Raw genomic sequence first — 16,727 nt, forward strand, 5'->3', positions numbered from 1 at the left:
TTAAATCATGACCAACTAAGGGCGTCTTCACACTTTTGAACCATGCTCTAAATCAAAGTTCACGTCTCGGTTACTTTGTAAACTTTGGATGGAGTTCTTTTTGGTTTCATGTTGCTATTTAGAGATAAATTGCACTAAAGACTTATTTAAATTGTACGTCCAGTCGTCATCACCTTCGTTGGATGCATCTACTTATACTTGACATAGATCGGTTTGTATAAGGGCATGCATCGGACGTAAGCCTTTTGTCAATTTGGCTAATGTTTTCCCTAACTTCTTTGAATAGGGTCCATTCAGTTGCAGTACTCAACATTAGTTCAAGTGCGTCAAATGCACAACTGAGGCAGTGTATTACCCTCTTTCTGTTGCCTTATTTCTTATCATCAGTATTCCTGCAAGCTACTGCTTAAAGCAAATCTTTTCCATTTTAAAAATCATGACAACAAACAAATTGTTACTTAGCATTAAGAAGCTAAAACGGATTATTCTCATGTTTCCCTTTCGTCACCAAACTGTTCAAATGAACGATAGAATAACAATAAATCCCTGTAAACTGAGAATTATAATTTTGGCTCTGGGTTTGCTCGCCTAAAGTTACAGATTTGACACTAGCAGTGCCTAAGGTTGTGTGTATGTCCAAGTGTTTGTTTGTGTTGCGCAGAAGCTTGATGAACAGAACAGGACTTGTGGCATTGTTAAGAGTGGAAAGATTAAAAGACACTTGACCTCCAAAGTAGAAGACTGTCGTCCTTTAATCTCTGACTAATGTAGCTGAATGAAACCGTCTGAACGAGTCCCAACACAAGAACACTGTTGTGTGCAAACTGGGAGTGGTGACAATAGAGAGCAACGTCTTGTTTTCTGGATCATACTACTTGCTATTCTTCCAATTGTAATGGAAGTCCTCTTGTAATTTCGTGATATTTTAAATGTATGTTGTCGGGGGTTTTCTTTTGCATTTCCTGAATTATTAAAATTGCTTCTTTAAAGCCTATTTTCGATTAGCACTAGCTGTCAATCATTTTTCAGTCTGCTATTTCACATAACATGACAGCCATCCCAGATTTAACAAAAGGAGACTGGAGTGTATATATTAAGCCTAAAAGAGAAAGTCAGTAAAACAATTACGTTTTGTTTCAGTACATTTAAATGTTAATTTAGCTTTTAAAATATAATTATTTTAGTCAGAGAGCAAACCAGTTTGTCTACAGCTGAAGGCTGCTAACTATACTGGTTTAAAAGAACCAGGGCAACAAGGGTGTGTAACCACGATCCTTAACTCAACACATGATACAATGCCAGATTAGGGCAGCAGCACATATCGGGTTCTGTAATAATAATACATGAATGTGAGTTTCTTGTTGTTTTTTTTTACTCAATTTCGGGGGCTATAACTCATGATTATTTTTATTACTGGTTCATATAAATTAGAGATATATATTTTTTTTTAAATTGTGAGGAAAAGATATGCCAACAATAAGCTTTTCAGAAACCTGGTGATCAAATGTTGGGTTTGTCTGTTCAAAAGTCCCAAACTCAAAGATATTCAGTTTACTGGTACATATGGCAAATAAGAGTGCACATGAGGCTTATGATTCTAAACTAGTAGAACTGACAGCTCATCCTCTCTTCCCACTGAGATTTAACGGATGAGATTATTTTCCGCCTTCGGAGCGGCACTGCGTTGAGAAACGTTTACATAACTACAACTCTAATCTGCAGGCAAATGCATGACACACCAACGCGGCGGCCATGTCAGATGAAGAGAGAAGACGATGATGGTTAAAAACACAAAGAGGAAACCTCCTGTCAACACAAACACACAAAGCTGGAGGGAGTGTGTCTGCGGACAGCAACAGCAGGCCCAGATTGAGCCACAGATGTCCACAACTCTGGGACCTGTGTGTGTGTGTGTGTGTGTGTGTGTGTGTGTGTGTGTGTGTGTGTGTGTGTGTGTGTGTGTGTGTGTGTGTGTGTGTGTGTGTGCGTGTGTCTATGTGTTGTGTGTGGGTAAAGGGAGGGAAGGTAGTGCTAAATAATCCTGTCTTGAAGAGAATGGGCAAACTTTGACCATTAGCGTTTAAATGAGTAGCTTTGGCTGTGACACCAGGATGACCGGCCCACAGTTCTTGTAAAAAAAAAAAATCTATCCTCAAAAATCTTTGGGGCAACATGAAGAATCCACCTTGGGCTATAAGATATTTTGATGAACACTTTCCTGACATTTTATAAACCTAAGATGAATCATGAACTTTATCAGGCGATAAGATTAAACCATCAGTATTTGCAGATGTTTCCAGACATTTGAGTATTTGGCTGTTATGGACTAATGATAAGACATGTTTATATTTCTGAAGACACGAAAGCAGCTCTGTAGGAAATTGACATGACTATTTTTCATTATTTTTTAAGCCGGACAATATAGCAAATAATTCCAATTAACAGTAAGAGGTTTTTTTTGCAACCATACCCCCCCAATAGCCAGGGCCTGCACGTCAGCTCAGAGTCACCTCTGCATGAGACAGTTTAAAGCTGCAGGTTATTATCTTCAACATGGCAGAGCTCAAGCCTCCATCACACACCAGCACAACCAACTTGCAATGACTGAAAGGGGAAGTAACGGTCGCACTTGAAAGATCCACTGTCAACTGGCCAAAGAAAAGTGCAAGTTTCGTCTGATGTTTGCATAATTTGATTTTAGAGTAAAACCTTTTTAGAAGATAAAAACAAACTCATGGGTTAACACAACCGCACACAAAGAGAAGTATCCTCTCCTGTGTGGATCTATTTAATTTGCATTGGCAGATCCACTGGTTATTTACATGGCAACTGTAAAGCAGCGTTTTCTCAAATTCCACCAAAGAAAACCGATATTTGTTGCATTTCCTTTGTGAACAGCAACTTCTAGAGTAAATATTGTCAGCAAAAACTTAGTGGTTGCTTTTATTGAAGTTATAAAAAGCTGTGTACAAACACAAACGTCTGGGTTTAAACACACCAGTATATTTTCCGCACATTGCATCTGTTTTTTTGGGGTAATTTCATTTGAGAATATCACATTTTTGGAGCATTTATTGTCAGTAGAGTGTAGTGGTAGCTCTCCATGCTGTTTGAACAGCTGTGTATGAACTGGGTTTGCATACCAGTACAACTAGAAAAGTATCCTCACACTAAAAAAGACCTTCGGTGTGTATTTCTATAACTTGCATGGGACGATCCAGAGGTTTTCATGCATGAACTGTAAAACTGGCGTTGGCTTCAAATGACCTGCTGCAGAAAATAAACCACACGTCTGCTTTGGATGTTTTTCCGTTAATATGAATTTTTAGAGCAATTGTTGTGTGTTCGGTATATTGGAGGCTTTCGATGATCTGAGAAACAAAAGGTATATAAACACAAACCCCTGCTTCAATCTGCCACAGCACCGGATTAAAGCACGAGCAGCGTGCTGTGGTGCTAGCTTGTTTTGTGGTTGTAAGATAAAGAGAAAGCTCCATTGAAAAAAGCCGCAGATGAAAACCAGCTGGGACACATGGTACCTGTCGCTACACAAAGCCAGTGACCACAGAGGACCAGTGAAACCATCGCGACCCGGCCGGGCTCCCATCTGGAGAACTACCTCTTTGAGCGCTTCAGCAGAGCTCCGGGGACAAAGTGGGACTTGTTGTGGCTCGGCGCCGCGGACCAGTGGCTCGGGTCCGACATGCTGGAGGCCTTTCTTCTCGGATACCGTCGTCTCGAAGTTGGGGAAATGTTCAGGAACCCGCGGCTGGGGTCGACGTGAAACCCGTGTCCGCTCCTCCGCCTCCTCCTCCCGCTCCTCTTCCCGCTGCTCTCCCCACCATCGTCTATCCCTCCCGGCGGTTCCTTTTGTGTTCACAGCGACCGTCTCCCAGTGGCTCCCGGTGGCTCCCAGTGGCTCCCGGTCACAGCCTCCGGGCCCCCCTGCGTCTGTCGTGCTCCTTTCCCCGCAGCAGCACCTCCATGTCGGCGTGTTTGTCGAGGAGCCTCCTTCACTTTGGAAACAAACCGTCCGCCGGCTGCGTGCGTCCGCGTGAGGAAGCTGCTGCTGCTGCTGCGTTCAGGTGCTGCTGGTTACAACCGCTTCCACGTTGCTGCCAACAGACTAACCAAGTTCGAGGCTGCAGCTTCTGCCTTTTTTTTTACTAGTTAAAGTCATACATGTCCAAGGTGACGTCTTCTGATGTCTTGTTTTGTCCACCGAGCAACAGCCCACAACTAAACTAGAATCAGGGACAACATATACGTCAACAGACTCCTTACTGCTGCTTTCAGACATGCACTGAACTCCACAGAATCTCCTGTTATTCTCCGGATAAAGTGAGTGAGCGCCTCGGGACTGTCTCCTGCCATCCTCCTGAATGTCTGAGGGAGCCTATAGCTGCTTTCAGTCATGCACTGAACTCCGGAGATTCTCCACACTTACATTGGAGGAGGTGTATGTGTGAGCGCAAATGTCAGAGTGAGAACATGTTCTGCAGACTTTCTCCGAATGGCCCCCTGGTATAAAGTCAGCAGGAGGTCATATGAAACCAATGTGAGAACACAGCATGGGATCCCCCAAAGCGAGCAACTGGGGGGGTTGATGACGGGTCTCACGGGCCCAAAAACGAAAAAGACAAAAAGCAAAGAAACACATGACTGTGAAAAAGCCGAGCCAATCATGAAGAAGACATCGGAAAAAGTTATAAGAGCCGAGACCGGTGTCTGTGTCCTGTCAAGAAAAACAATGTGATCTCTGCTGTGGAGTAAATACGTCACTTCCTGTCTCCGCCTGCTTCTCCACTTCTCGCCTGAATAATGCAGAGGATTTGTTTCTGTTGCGTCTGTGCAGAATCTTACAAAGCCAAATTTAAATTCACTAGATCCAGTTACTTTTGCAAATTGCGCACACTCATAAATATCAATCCCCGAAACATTGCAGATTATTTTCATCAAGATCCATAAACTGTTCGCTTAGAAAACTATAAAAATATTGAAGTGAAAGTGGATAAAAAACAAAAACAAGAACAAGTCAAACATATAACATGGATCCCACCTTCTAGAGAACAATGGATGTGTGTCTTCTAGGGTAATTTGTATTTTATGAGTAGTAACTCTGTTGAATTATGATCTGTTAATAATGTGATGAGGACTTGTGTTAATTTGCATGTGTTGGTATGTTGGTAAACCTTTTTGTAAGATAAGGGCACATTACTGCACCTGCACATTTAGAGACGTTATGAAGCAACCGGATTCAAATCCGCTCTTTGAACTTAACAATATATTCTTCTATGGGTCATTGTTCAATTATTTCAAATTTTTCGAGGATCCCGAAGAAATTTTAATGCCTAATTAAGAACAATAAGGTAAAACTTTATTTTTTAATATATACAGTATATATATTTAATGAGAGCAAACTAGGATAGGACATGTTTTTAGTACAGCTTATAATATAGTGTAGGGGGGAGGGGTCGTAAACTGTCTGACAATTTGGTCAGAGTGTAAAAATAGTCAAACACATTGCCATAGAAACACTGGCTTCACATTTACCTATTTTATTCAAAGAATGCAGTGGCAAATTTCCTACGGCACTTGAAAGCCGCGTAAGATGTTGTTGGATTATACCATGAGGAGTTTGGTCAAGGGAGGATTCTATGCAAACTTTTAAACAGTGGTACATTCCACTGCATATACCACCTCCTGTGGATGAGAACCCAGCACGTATGTGTTTACATTTCGTATTTTACGTGGTAAACATTATGCATGGTTCACAGTGAACGCTGGATCTTTGAAAGAAAAAATCTAAAGAACGTTTATTTTTTATCTATTTGGATTCACATTATTTTCAATGTCTATTTTTATGATATAAAACAGTTTCACTTCTGCACTGGTTAGGGTTAGATTGGGGATAAAACACAACAGTCTGAATGAGGGTTAAAGACATTTAAATATTCCCTCATTAAAACTATTATTAAGTTGTTGCCACCATTAGAAGAATAAATTAATAATAAAGTGGATAAAATTATCAAATGAGGGAAGGTTCTAAAATACCACAGGCACAGGCTTAGATCTCCCTGGAAGTTAGGTAAAAAAGTTGTGGCCCGTTAAAATGATAGTTGTTGACAATAAATCACAGCAACAGTTAATAAATAAGTTAATAAATATTAAAATACATAAAACTATATTAAGTGGTTAGGGTTAGGGTTAGGGTTAATAGTTTATTCAACGTGTGGTTAGGGTTTGGGTCAGTCTGGGTCAAAAGGTTTTTTCATATTATAGATAGAACTGTATTGGATGGTTGGTTGTTATGGAAACATCTGATAAAGATCCAGTTATTTCATGCAGAGGTCATTATGTATAAGTTTCAAAGGGAACATTCTTGTGATCAAGTCTCTCACCTTTGGAATTGGCACCATTACATTAAAACAATATTTAAAACAAAAGTAACACGTTATGCTCTCTACCAGTTCCTGTTTATAGGTCACATGATGTGTTTGCATTGGGAGGAGAACTGTTTATTCGGTTTTTATGATTATCATAACTTCTTTGATGATAATCATGTGATCCAATGTTAATGGATTGACTGTAAAATCCTTTACTTCTCACATTTGATGAGTTTTATTTTTTATTATAAGCCTTATTCTTCTATCTAACATTCAATTGTGTCGATTTTATCAAATGTTTGCTGAACAAAACTCATTGTTGTTTTTTTCCAGATACACAGATAAACATTTTGATTCTCCAAGAACACACAGATTTCCTGAGCGGAAAAAATCCACCTTAGTCTAGATCGACTTGTAGCTTTGGTCTACGAGAAATCTAAACCTGACCGCGCCCCAGTGAGACTTGTTTGTGCCTCAAGGAAGCTCGGCCTCAAATATGAAATATCACATGGAGTCTTCTTACCCTCTGGCACTTCTAACTCTAGAGGTCACCAATATCACGTTTCCACCAGCAGTGTTGTAAGTGCTTGATTCTCTGCTCTCTTTCTCTGTTTTTTTTTGTCTGTACTTTGCATTATTGCAGGATTTTTGCATTTGTTTCAAAGCTGCTGCCTAACACAGTGAAGGTGTCGTACTGATAAAATGACAAAATATATCATGCACTTAACATGAATCCTGTTCCATGTTGAAGACACAAACCAGGAGGCTGACGCAGTGAAGCAATTTACTTGCATGCAAAGACAGAATTTGATGCAAGAGGATAAGCTTGTTTCCTGGCTGGTGAAACAACAGGGTGGTGGCATGTGTGTCTGTGTGTGTGTAAGGGGGGGGGGGGGGGGGGGGGGGTCCTCGAATGCTGTAGGGACTGATGCCAGCAAACGTGCGACCTGCTGTACCGCGGCACGATGATAACTGCCGTGTGAACACTGCGTCTCGTTAAGACAGCAAAGTTTATTCCAAGTGAACATTTGCTCATTTGTCAAAGGGAGACAAATGGGATTCATTACTGCACGGCGACAGCCTCGCGCTGCTCACACATCCAGAGACATGCTGGATGCTGCCGCCTCTGTGCTGCCTTCCTCCACAGCTCCCAGCGCCGTCGCCAGGCAACCAACATAGACTTAGAGACAACTAATACATGATCGGTCTTCACTGGTCATACAGACGCACCTTCATATGCAAAAGTACAACGCTGACTTACTGTGTATCTCCTTTTTTCTCTGCAGTTATTTCCCATTTGAGAACACAACTATCTGTCAATGGATAAGACACTCAGGAAATATACTGACGATTGAACAGTTGCTGTTCAAAGTCACTTGTTTGCTTTGCCTTTTCCTCACTTGCTTGCTTATTTAGATATATTTATTTCAAACATGAAATAAAAACCCAAACCTGAAAACAAACCCTGAACCTAAAACGACAGCAGAACAGCCGCTAACCAGATCTCGTGGTGAGGATATTTGTCTCCTACTGTTTCCACGACTGAACTTTGAATGTCAAAGTGGTGCAGCTTGATTGAATTGAAGGGGACTGTTGTGCCTTGTTGGGGGTTTGGATTCCACTGAGAGCTACTCTCATTTTGACAAACAAAGACCACAGTTATATATATTTGCACTTTTAAACCAAGACTGAACACTACACTATAATATATGGGCGCTGAAGTGTTGATATACTTCAGTGTATTATGCAATCTTTGGGGGACATTGAGGCCCATGTACGTGCTAATGAAAGGACTTGTTGCGCGGTGCAACACTCTGGATATCTGAAGAGTTTTTGTGGCGCTCTATGGTAAAAGAGGAATAATCAAGCTTTGTCTACAAATGACACCTATTGTGTGGATGAGCTGCTTATTGGTTTTGTGTTGAACTGGCTGAATGATGTTGCTTTTCTCTGTGCATGACCTGTTGGTCTTACCTCCAGGGATGAAGGGTCTGTAAGGGGCTGCAGGGGCTGCAGGGGCTGCACGGGCTCAGGAGGGTGGGGCTCTGGCAAGTGGGGGACAAACTGCAAGGAAAGAAATGCACACATGAATTAGTGCCATGACTCAGCACCTCAGCGTGTCAGCGTCTGTCAGCAGTCGGCAGGAAAGCTATTGTCGCGGGTAAGAGGTCGATGTCTGCCCCCTCATTGGACGACGTCCCCCAGCTGATGGTGACAGACACTTGGCGTCTGTCGGCGGGGGGGATGCTACTGACGCCTCTCTTCTGTTCGTGCTGTTGATTCAGGGAGGTTTGGATGCAACCTAATGGGGGAACATATACACTCTCTTGAGCTTGTACACCACAGGAAGCTGACAGCTAGGGGTCAACATACCAGGCAGGACGTGTTGTCATCCAGCACCAGTTAAATGAACACCTAATAATGACTGCAGCCTCTGTCATGTGACCACATGCTCTGTTGACATGAGCTTGACTTCATAAGAAAGCCAACAACGTCGATATTCTTTAATTATTTGATTGATGAAGGAAAAACACACTTTTATGGAGGACAGGGAGTGTCACAGAAATAATAATAAAAAAAAGAAAAGAAAAAACAGAGGTAGGAAAACACTCCTTAAAAGGACGGATAAGTTATTCTTAACAGAATTTACTACTCCAGTTAGTTTATTTATAAATTCATAAATGTCTTCTTATTCACTGTTTTTATATTGCCTTTTAAACCCACTTATTAATATTTGTATTATTAATATTTATAAATTACTTTTATAATCCCCTTTTAATTGTGATTACTTCAACTGTAACTTAGTCGATTTATTTATAAATGAATCGATTAATCTGTAAAGTAATTGGTCATAACTATCATATACTAGTTCTACGACACTCTTTGTCCTCAATATAATACAAACATTTGTTTTCCTGTACACACAATATCCTGAACCTTTACTTTTTTTAATACATAGTTCTACCATCTCTCATCTTCACACATTCTTTGGTTGCATTCCAACCTGCACGCTCAGCCATCCTGAGGTCTGCATCTGTGACGCTGACCCAGCACTGGAGCGGTTACCTATTGATTCTCCTGCTCAACTGTAAGCTGTGCCTTGTGGGTACACCACAGTGCTGCTATTGTCTCAGCGCTGTCGAGGCATCTCAGTGCCAAACACACACTAATGAACGTGTTGTCATAGTAATGCAGGGAGGATGGTAGGGAAGAACCATCCCTTGACCAGAGGCTCCACGTTAAGTGGTGTGGACTCATAATTACACAACACATGCAGCCCGGTATACGTTGAATTTCAGATTCCTCACAACACAGAGCCCCCCCCTCCCCCCCTCCCCATGTGTTGCTCGAGTGAGTTATTGTCCTGTCGTCATTTCCATTTTACATTTTTATTCTGACAGCCCCTCACAGAGCACTGTTGTCCACTAGTGTGAACCAAGTATAAAATCTCAGACTCACTCACTGGTGACATTCACACTGAGTTTGTGAATCGCTCCGATGTTAAGGTCATTCACAGAGACCAAGACGGCAGCTCCACAGCCCTGAGATAGCGAAATGGCAGCAGGATTGTCTTTATTGCGAAAATAACAATCATGTCAATGCATATTACTGCCCTTCATATTGTCCATAAAATAAAAAAGGGCTTAGACTTAAAAATAGGACATTTGCTCTCATGTTCAGAGCACATTTTCTGAGGTTTATGCACATGAGCAATAATCATCTGCAATAAATAAGGCTGTGTCTTAACAACATTGTGGTATGCTTATCAATTTGTCTCTGCTGCTGGTTTAAGAGTCAATCCAGAAAGCTAAACATCACAGGTTGAGTTGAGACAAATGAGCGTCTGAAGCGATGCATCCATCCACAGCCACCAGTGAGCCCATGAACCAGTCCCTGCTGGCTGAGTCTTAACCTGAACCCTCCTCTGTATCTCGGTGCAGGAGCAAACAAACGCCTTGAAATGAAAACAAGTGCATGCTCTGCTGAGATGATCCACGGTGGAGGCAGATGGATGGATCAGAGGATGGAGATGTGAGCGGGGAGCTCCTACGCCTTATGGATCAGCTTCTATAGTGGGCAGCAGGTACTTCCCCCCCTCCCTCCCCAGCAAAAAAAAAAAAAAATCATTCCCTCCAGGACCTTGATGAGTGGGCGGATAAAAAACTGAAGCCACTTCGTTTGGTGGAGACTAGAATCAGAAATGAGCATTTATAATAAAAACAAATGCTCCTTTAAAGAGTGAAAGGCATTTGTGTGTGTTTGTTTTGTGAGGGTGTGCATGTGATTCATGCAGGAATCGTGGAGCGATAAGACAAAAGGGCTGGAAGAACACAACACATCATCAACACGACAGTATTCCCACTGATGCATGAGGCTGCACTATAGAAGTGCGACGTTTGTTTTGATTAGAGTCTGGAAAATCTCTGTAAAGCTGCTTATTTTTTTTTTAGCCTTAAACTCAAATGTACTCAAAGTCCTCAAGTTTCCTGTTGTTTGGTTTTGACAAGTTGAACCAGTGAATTGTGCAAACACAGTTGCAGCTCAAGGCCATGGCAGCTGGAGTCTGCAATCAGTGTTTACAGATGAATAGGCAGGAAAACATGACAATTGTCAAGCAACAGGCTTCTGGCCAGACACCTACATGGAAGAGTAAAGTGAGACTGGTGGCTATAGACAATGAAGCCTCGAATGTCACCAACCTGAGGGATTATTGGCTTCTCCATCAGTTGGCAGCTCTGCTATCAAAGATTGAATAGATGACAGTGGCTTTGGACTATGAATGATTATTAAAAAAGAGACAGGAGGCTTAAACATGGCCACATAAACAACTCAACTTTACCAAACAACAGTCTCACATGGCAGCCTGCGCGTTCACATCTGCTGCAGAGGATTATAAAAAAAAAAATAAACAGTCCAACTTACTCCAGAGTCAGAGAGGGGATCTTCAGCTTGTCTCGCCTGGACTTCATTCTCCCCGAACACACGCACCCGGCTGTCGGGCGGCGGGGGCTCCGATCAGCGCTGCACCGCTCCTCTCACAGCCGGATCCGAGCCGCTCATCGCCGCGGTGGGTGGCTAAAAATAACCCGTTCCACCGGCTGCGTGTGCGTATCCTTTACCGGCGGCTTCAGCAGATTCCGGGGGGTCGTCTTTTTGTTTACTATCCCCTAAATGGAATAAACACCGCTACAATAAACAAGTCATATACGTAAAGACATAAATAATAACAATGACGCGCCCCTGCGGTTCTGCGCGCTCCGCTCCTCGTCCGTCCCCAACGCGCACTGAACAGCGACTGCCACGGAACTGGAGGGGAGCGACGGGTCACCGCCAACCTCCATGTGACTGGTGGGAAGAGAGGGAGGGAGGGAGAGGGGGGGGGGGGTGACAGTGAGTAGAGGTGAGTTTGGGTGAGGACTGGGAAGAGGGGGGGTTGGAGCGGAGATGTGATCCCAATTACGCGTGTGAAGAAGCCTGGTCGAGGCATTGATTGTTGTTCCTGGTGATTTGCGTGTTTATTCTCCCCTGCTCGTGTCACGACGTGAGAATGTAAGTTCGCGGTGTGTTTCTCGTGCTTCTTGCTAATGGATTCCAGTCTCTCTCTCTCTCTCTCTCTCTCTCTCTCTGTGCGCACTGGAACAGAAACAGCAGGCGAGGAGTGAGCAGGCTGCTGCTGGTGGTGATGAGGCTGGGGAATACCTCTACCTCCACCGGTGACAGCTGCCACACTTGATGCGTTTCTCACTGTGTTCGGTGTGTAGGATTTAGTGACATCTAGTGGGTGAAGTTGCACGTTGCAGCTGAGTACCCCCCCCCCCCCCCCCCCCACACACACACACACCTCCAACCATGAGCGCAAACCTGTGGAAGACTTCAGTTGTCATAGAAACTCCAAAGGTGTATAGTTTATCTAGTCTGGAGGACTACACAAAACATGGCAGCCTCCGTAGTGAGGAAATAACACCACCAAACCAGCACCGTGGCATATTTGCTTATTTTCATAATTGCACTAATGCACAAATTGCACTATTATTGCTTCATTTTTCTCTTCATCTGTAAATATGTATATTTATATATATTTTATTTTTTATATTTAAAAATGTTGATATTGTATTTTATTCTATTTTATACTATTTCCATTTTATTTTATTTTTGGTTGTATTTATTTGAGCATTGCTAGAAGAGAGCCTGTGACTCAAGCATTTCATTGCCCGCGACTGTTTATTGTTATTGTTGTGCATAACATTACAATTGAGATGAAACACACACAGATTATTTTGTATTCAACTTCTACCCATAGATCCTGTTCACCTAAATTTTACACAATGGACCTTTCAGACTTGGTTTTAGGGTTTGGCATTTAGATTAGCTGGTTAAGGTTAGGGTAATGGGCTAGTTTGTGTGTGAGTGTGTGTGTGTGTGTGTGTGTGTGTGTGTGTGTGTGTGTGTGTGTGTGCGTGTGTGTGTGTGTGTGTGTGTGTGTTTGTGTGTTTGTGTGTGTGTGTTTGTATGGGCTCCAGATATTACTCATGATGTTGGGAGCTAAATCTGTGTGTGTCTCAGATTTTTGGGATGATTATGAACAATAAGCTGCCGTGTTCTCATTAGAACTTGAACAGTTTTAAATCTTACAAGTGTTCCGTTAACTCTTGTGACTCTTTGCCCGCAGCCTACGACCAAGAAATTCACTGCAGTGTTGTAAGTCTAAGAGCTCTGGCATAGTGGTAAATGTTTAACCTAATTTGAAAATGTCAGTTTAACTCTGGAAAGTGTGGAGCCATGTAAACCCTCAGAGAGTGTTGAAATCAACTCGGTGGGACTAGACCAGTTGCTGTGTGGTTGAGGTTAAGATAAGTTTTGAGGGGATGCTCTAGGCCAATGACTGTCCTCCCTGAGTTAAGTATTAACCGTGTTTTTTGGGCCCTGAATCTGTTGACACATTCCCATCATACACACACATCCTCTTCCTCGAGGGGGGGCAACGAGCAGGTCTCCATATCATTACATTTCAAGGTGAGAAAATGATTGAAGCTTGTACGATGAGGTTTGGGTTAAAAGGGTTACACAAATGTCCACTAAAAGGCATGGAGACATGACCGCGTGTGTGTGGGTGGGTGAGTGCACCATGTTTATCGCACCTACAGGAGCATCTACACAGTAAGCAGGAGAATGTGCCAGCACGTGCAGACATGTGGCTTTGACACATTTGTGCGGCACGCTTGAAGGTAGACTTCCCATGCACGTGTAGGAATGTGTTTGTGTGTGGTGGCTTGTGTGGGTTTGTAAGTGCGTGCTTGAAAGTCAATTCTCTTGCAGCCTACTTATACTGCAGGGTAAGCCTTTGTTCGTGTGTGTGTGTGTGTGTGTGTGGTATATGATAATTGCATACTTGAAAGTCAATTTGTCACCAATCCAGTCCATGAGCTGTGTGTGTTTTCTTCATGTGTGTGTGTGTGTGTGTTTGCACCTCAGCTTGGTTTCTATGGAATGCCTGCATCTCCAATGGCAACTGGCACCAGTAGAGTGTCTTCCCGGTTTCTAGGGAGCTTGTGATGGTTTGCCTGGTTGCTATGAACATTAGGCCGACACAAGTACAACAACTATCAACCAGTAGGGTTTTATAAACACACACACACTTACACACCTCGGTAGTGGTTGCAGTAATAGTGATTTGCATGGTGTTATTTTTTTATTTCTCTAAGGCGTCTTTTGCTCACCAAAATTATTACAAATATATATTTCTCATTATTGAGAAACACATTCATCGTCTCGGAGCCATTGTCCTGGTGAATATCTGTTATATCAAATATCGGAGTGTTTTTTTCAGATTTTGTTAACAACTGCACTGTGGTAGTGAACCAATGCACAGAAAGTCATAATCAATCCTGTAGGAGTGCACGGCCTCCTCGGGGGGATTCCCGCTCCTGATTGCTCGGTAATTGTTTTGCTGGAGCAGCTTTTAAAGAGGAGAGTCGGTGTCTCAGTTGCCATGGCAACCGGGGGGGCTTTCCTGCTCTTCCCTTCACATCGGGCCTCGTGTTCTTCCTTCGATCTCTGCCGGGTAAGATGAGGCGTCGGCCTAGGCGTCGTTTCAACGCATCGGCAAACGGCAGATTCAGTCCAGCACCAGCCAGCAGGACGGTGTTTAACTTTCCATCACGCTTCTGTTTTGTCTCCTCTGCTGTGAGTTGAAAAAAAAACAACATAAAAAGTGAATCACAGTGCAACCGCGGAGATCTCGGCAAATGGTTGCAAAGTGTAAACACCTTACCTCTGATACAAAAAGAAAAAGCTGGGGAAGGACATGGTAAAAAATGTGTGTGTGTGTGCTGCATCACAGTAAATAAGAGACTCACACACACATCCAAAAGTCCCTGTCAGAAAGGAAAACGTGAGAAATATGTGGTTGTGTTTCGGTCGGTGCTGCTGCTGCACGGATGGAGAGGAGCAGAGGAGGCAGGGGAATGGAAACTCAGACTGTGCACAGTGCGTGTCGGCAACAGCTCAGTGAGCTGATAACTCTCACCATGTGGAAACAGTGTATAGAGAACAGGTACCTGTAACACACAGACAGTGCAGCAACGTGTCATAGCCATTGTCTTCCACAGACGACCCCGTCACCTGTGCATGAAAGCATGTTGTTCTCCACACCCGCACACACAAACACACACACACACACACACACACACACACACAAATGTCTGGTTTCTGAGGCCTTGGTTTATTTCTTCATTGACAATGACCAAAGCACAGAATGCCAGCCTGTTGCAAGTTAACAAAAAAATAATATAAACGAAAGGATGACAACCGTATATACAGTGTAACACAGTTTGTATACACAGACACAGAGGAAGTCGTTCTATACTAAACTGTGACACAGGAAATGAAAATAACACCACAGGGTGAGTGTGTGTGTATCAGCGTGTTTGTGTGAGTGTGAGGGAGAACAAGACATGGAGGTGCGTGTGTGTCACGTGTCCGAGGCTTTGCACGGTTCAGTCCACAAGATGCCGTGGAAATACACCAATGAACACTCACATCATCTCTATTGAATGTAATCTACGAGTTGACTGTGTGGTCATTTTTGTTTTTGTGGTTATTTTGTGTCTCTTTGTGTCATCTTGTTGCCAGTTGTGTAAGGTAACCACGAGATTTTACAGAACTGAGGATTCATTAGTGTCTTAGGGTTTTCAGGTAAACAGCAGATGTTTGTTCTATTTGGAAACACATTCGAGTCCAGACGTCTAGCTGTGATTTACAGCAGGTGATTCCTTGAGTCATCTGCTGTAAGGCTTCTGGATACGGGGTCTTCCTCTGCACTGTCTGGTGGGTTTCTCTGGGGGAAGACTGAGAACAGGAGCTGCGAGCGAATGACCACCTCCGTTAACCACTGAAACCAAACATCCAACAAACAAAATCCCCCCCGAGCTGCAAACTGCTTTCATCCTTAACTTATACACCAACTTCCTCTGGTGTGGTTAAAGTGTTGTAGTGTGTATGTGTGTGGGTCTGTGTATTATGTGCATTTTTTTTACCAGTATACAAATATCTTTATTAGCATAGTAATAACTGAAGTTAATATTTTGAGTATTTACTTTGGGCTGTTTATTTTTGTTGAACACAAAAAAATGTGTAAGAATCTGTGTGTTATGTTTTGCTGATATTAAAATCAACATCCTGAGTCACACAGTTTATGAAGAAACTCATTGAAATAAGAATTAAAACACAAGACTCAATCGCCACCTGGTGGCTGGTTGCAGTATAGGTAATAAAATATGTCTCCTCCATGTTCGCAGATGGGACATGAACCAAACTACCAAGTCAAATATATATTTCTCAAAGATGGTTTTTGGGTTGTTCGTAGCACAAAGATTCTTCTAGTAAGTTTGGTTTTAATAAGTTATTTAATGCGACAAAAAAACCAAGGCGAACCATCATAATTGACAGCTGAGACTGTTTCTCGGTGCTATCGGCTTTATCACATGATCGCTACAGGTCTGACTCTGGCTCCAAATGTTAATATTCTGGTATTTTTTACTTAATTTATAGATAGTGGTGGAGATGGAGACGTGTCGTCCATCTTTATATGAAATCAATGTTAAAGCACCTTGTGGAATTTATGTTATTAAAAAGAAAATCTCGTTATCGTTAAGTTTAACCTGACTTGACTTCGATGAACACTAATAAAATCATGTTCCCATGGCTGATTCTCAAAGATGAAGGCAAAACCAAAACTCTATCTAAAAATAGAAACATGGGGCTTTCTTGTGCAGTTTTAAGTTTCCTTTTAAGACAAAACAGGATACAGCTGTTTGACTGAACTGGTGAACAGCAAGAACG

General features: G+C 42.5%; 1 protein-coding gene across 2 annotated transcripts in view; it reads right to left on the reverse strand.

The window, feature by feature from the left end:
* Positions 1 to 11,645, reverse strand: part of mast3b (microtubule associated serine/threonine kinase 3b) — a 36,794-nt gene extending 25,149 nt beyond the window's left edge. Inside the window, exons 1-2 of one of the 2 annotated variants that reach the window (XM_062395785.1) lie at positions 11,310 to 11,645; positions 8,361 to 8,450 (exon numbers count right to left, since the gene is read on the reverse strand). In XM_062395785.1, coding sequence (XP_062251769.1) covers positions 8,361 to 8,450; positions 11,310 to 11,356 — 137 coding nt within the window. In that variant the 5' untranslated portion in view covers positions 11,357 to 11,645. Of the gene's footprint in view, positions 1 to 3,619; positions 4,050 to 8,360; positions 8,451 to 11,309 lie in introns of those variants that run through there. The other variant, XM_062395786.1, reaches the window with a different exon arrangement.
* Positions 11,646 to 16,727: the final 5,082 nt, after the last annotated feature.

This window comes from Platichthys flesus, chromosome 9 (assembly GCF_949316205.1).
Source record: "Platichthys flesus chromosome 9, fPlaFle2.1, whole genome shotgun sequence".
Lineage (NCBI taxonomy): Eukaryota > Metazoa > Chordata > Actinopteri > Pleuronectiformes > Pleuronectidae > Platichthys > Platichthys flesus.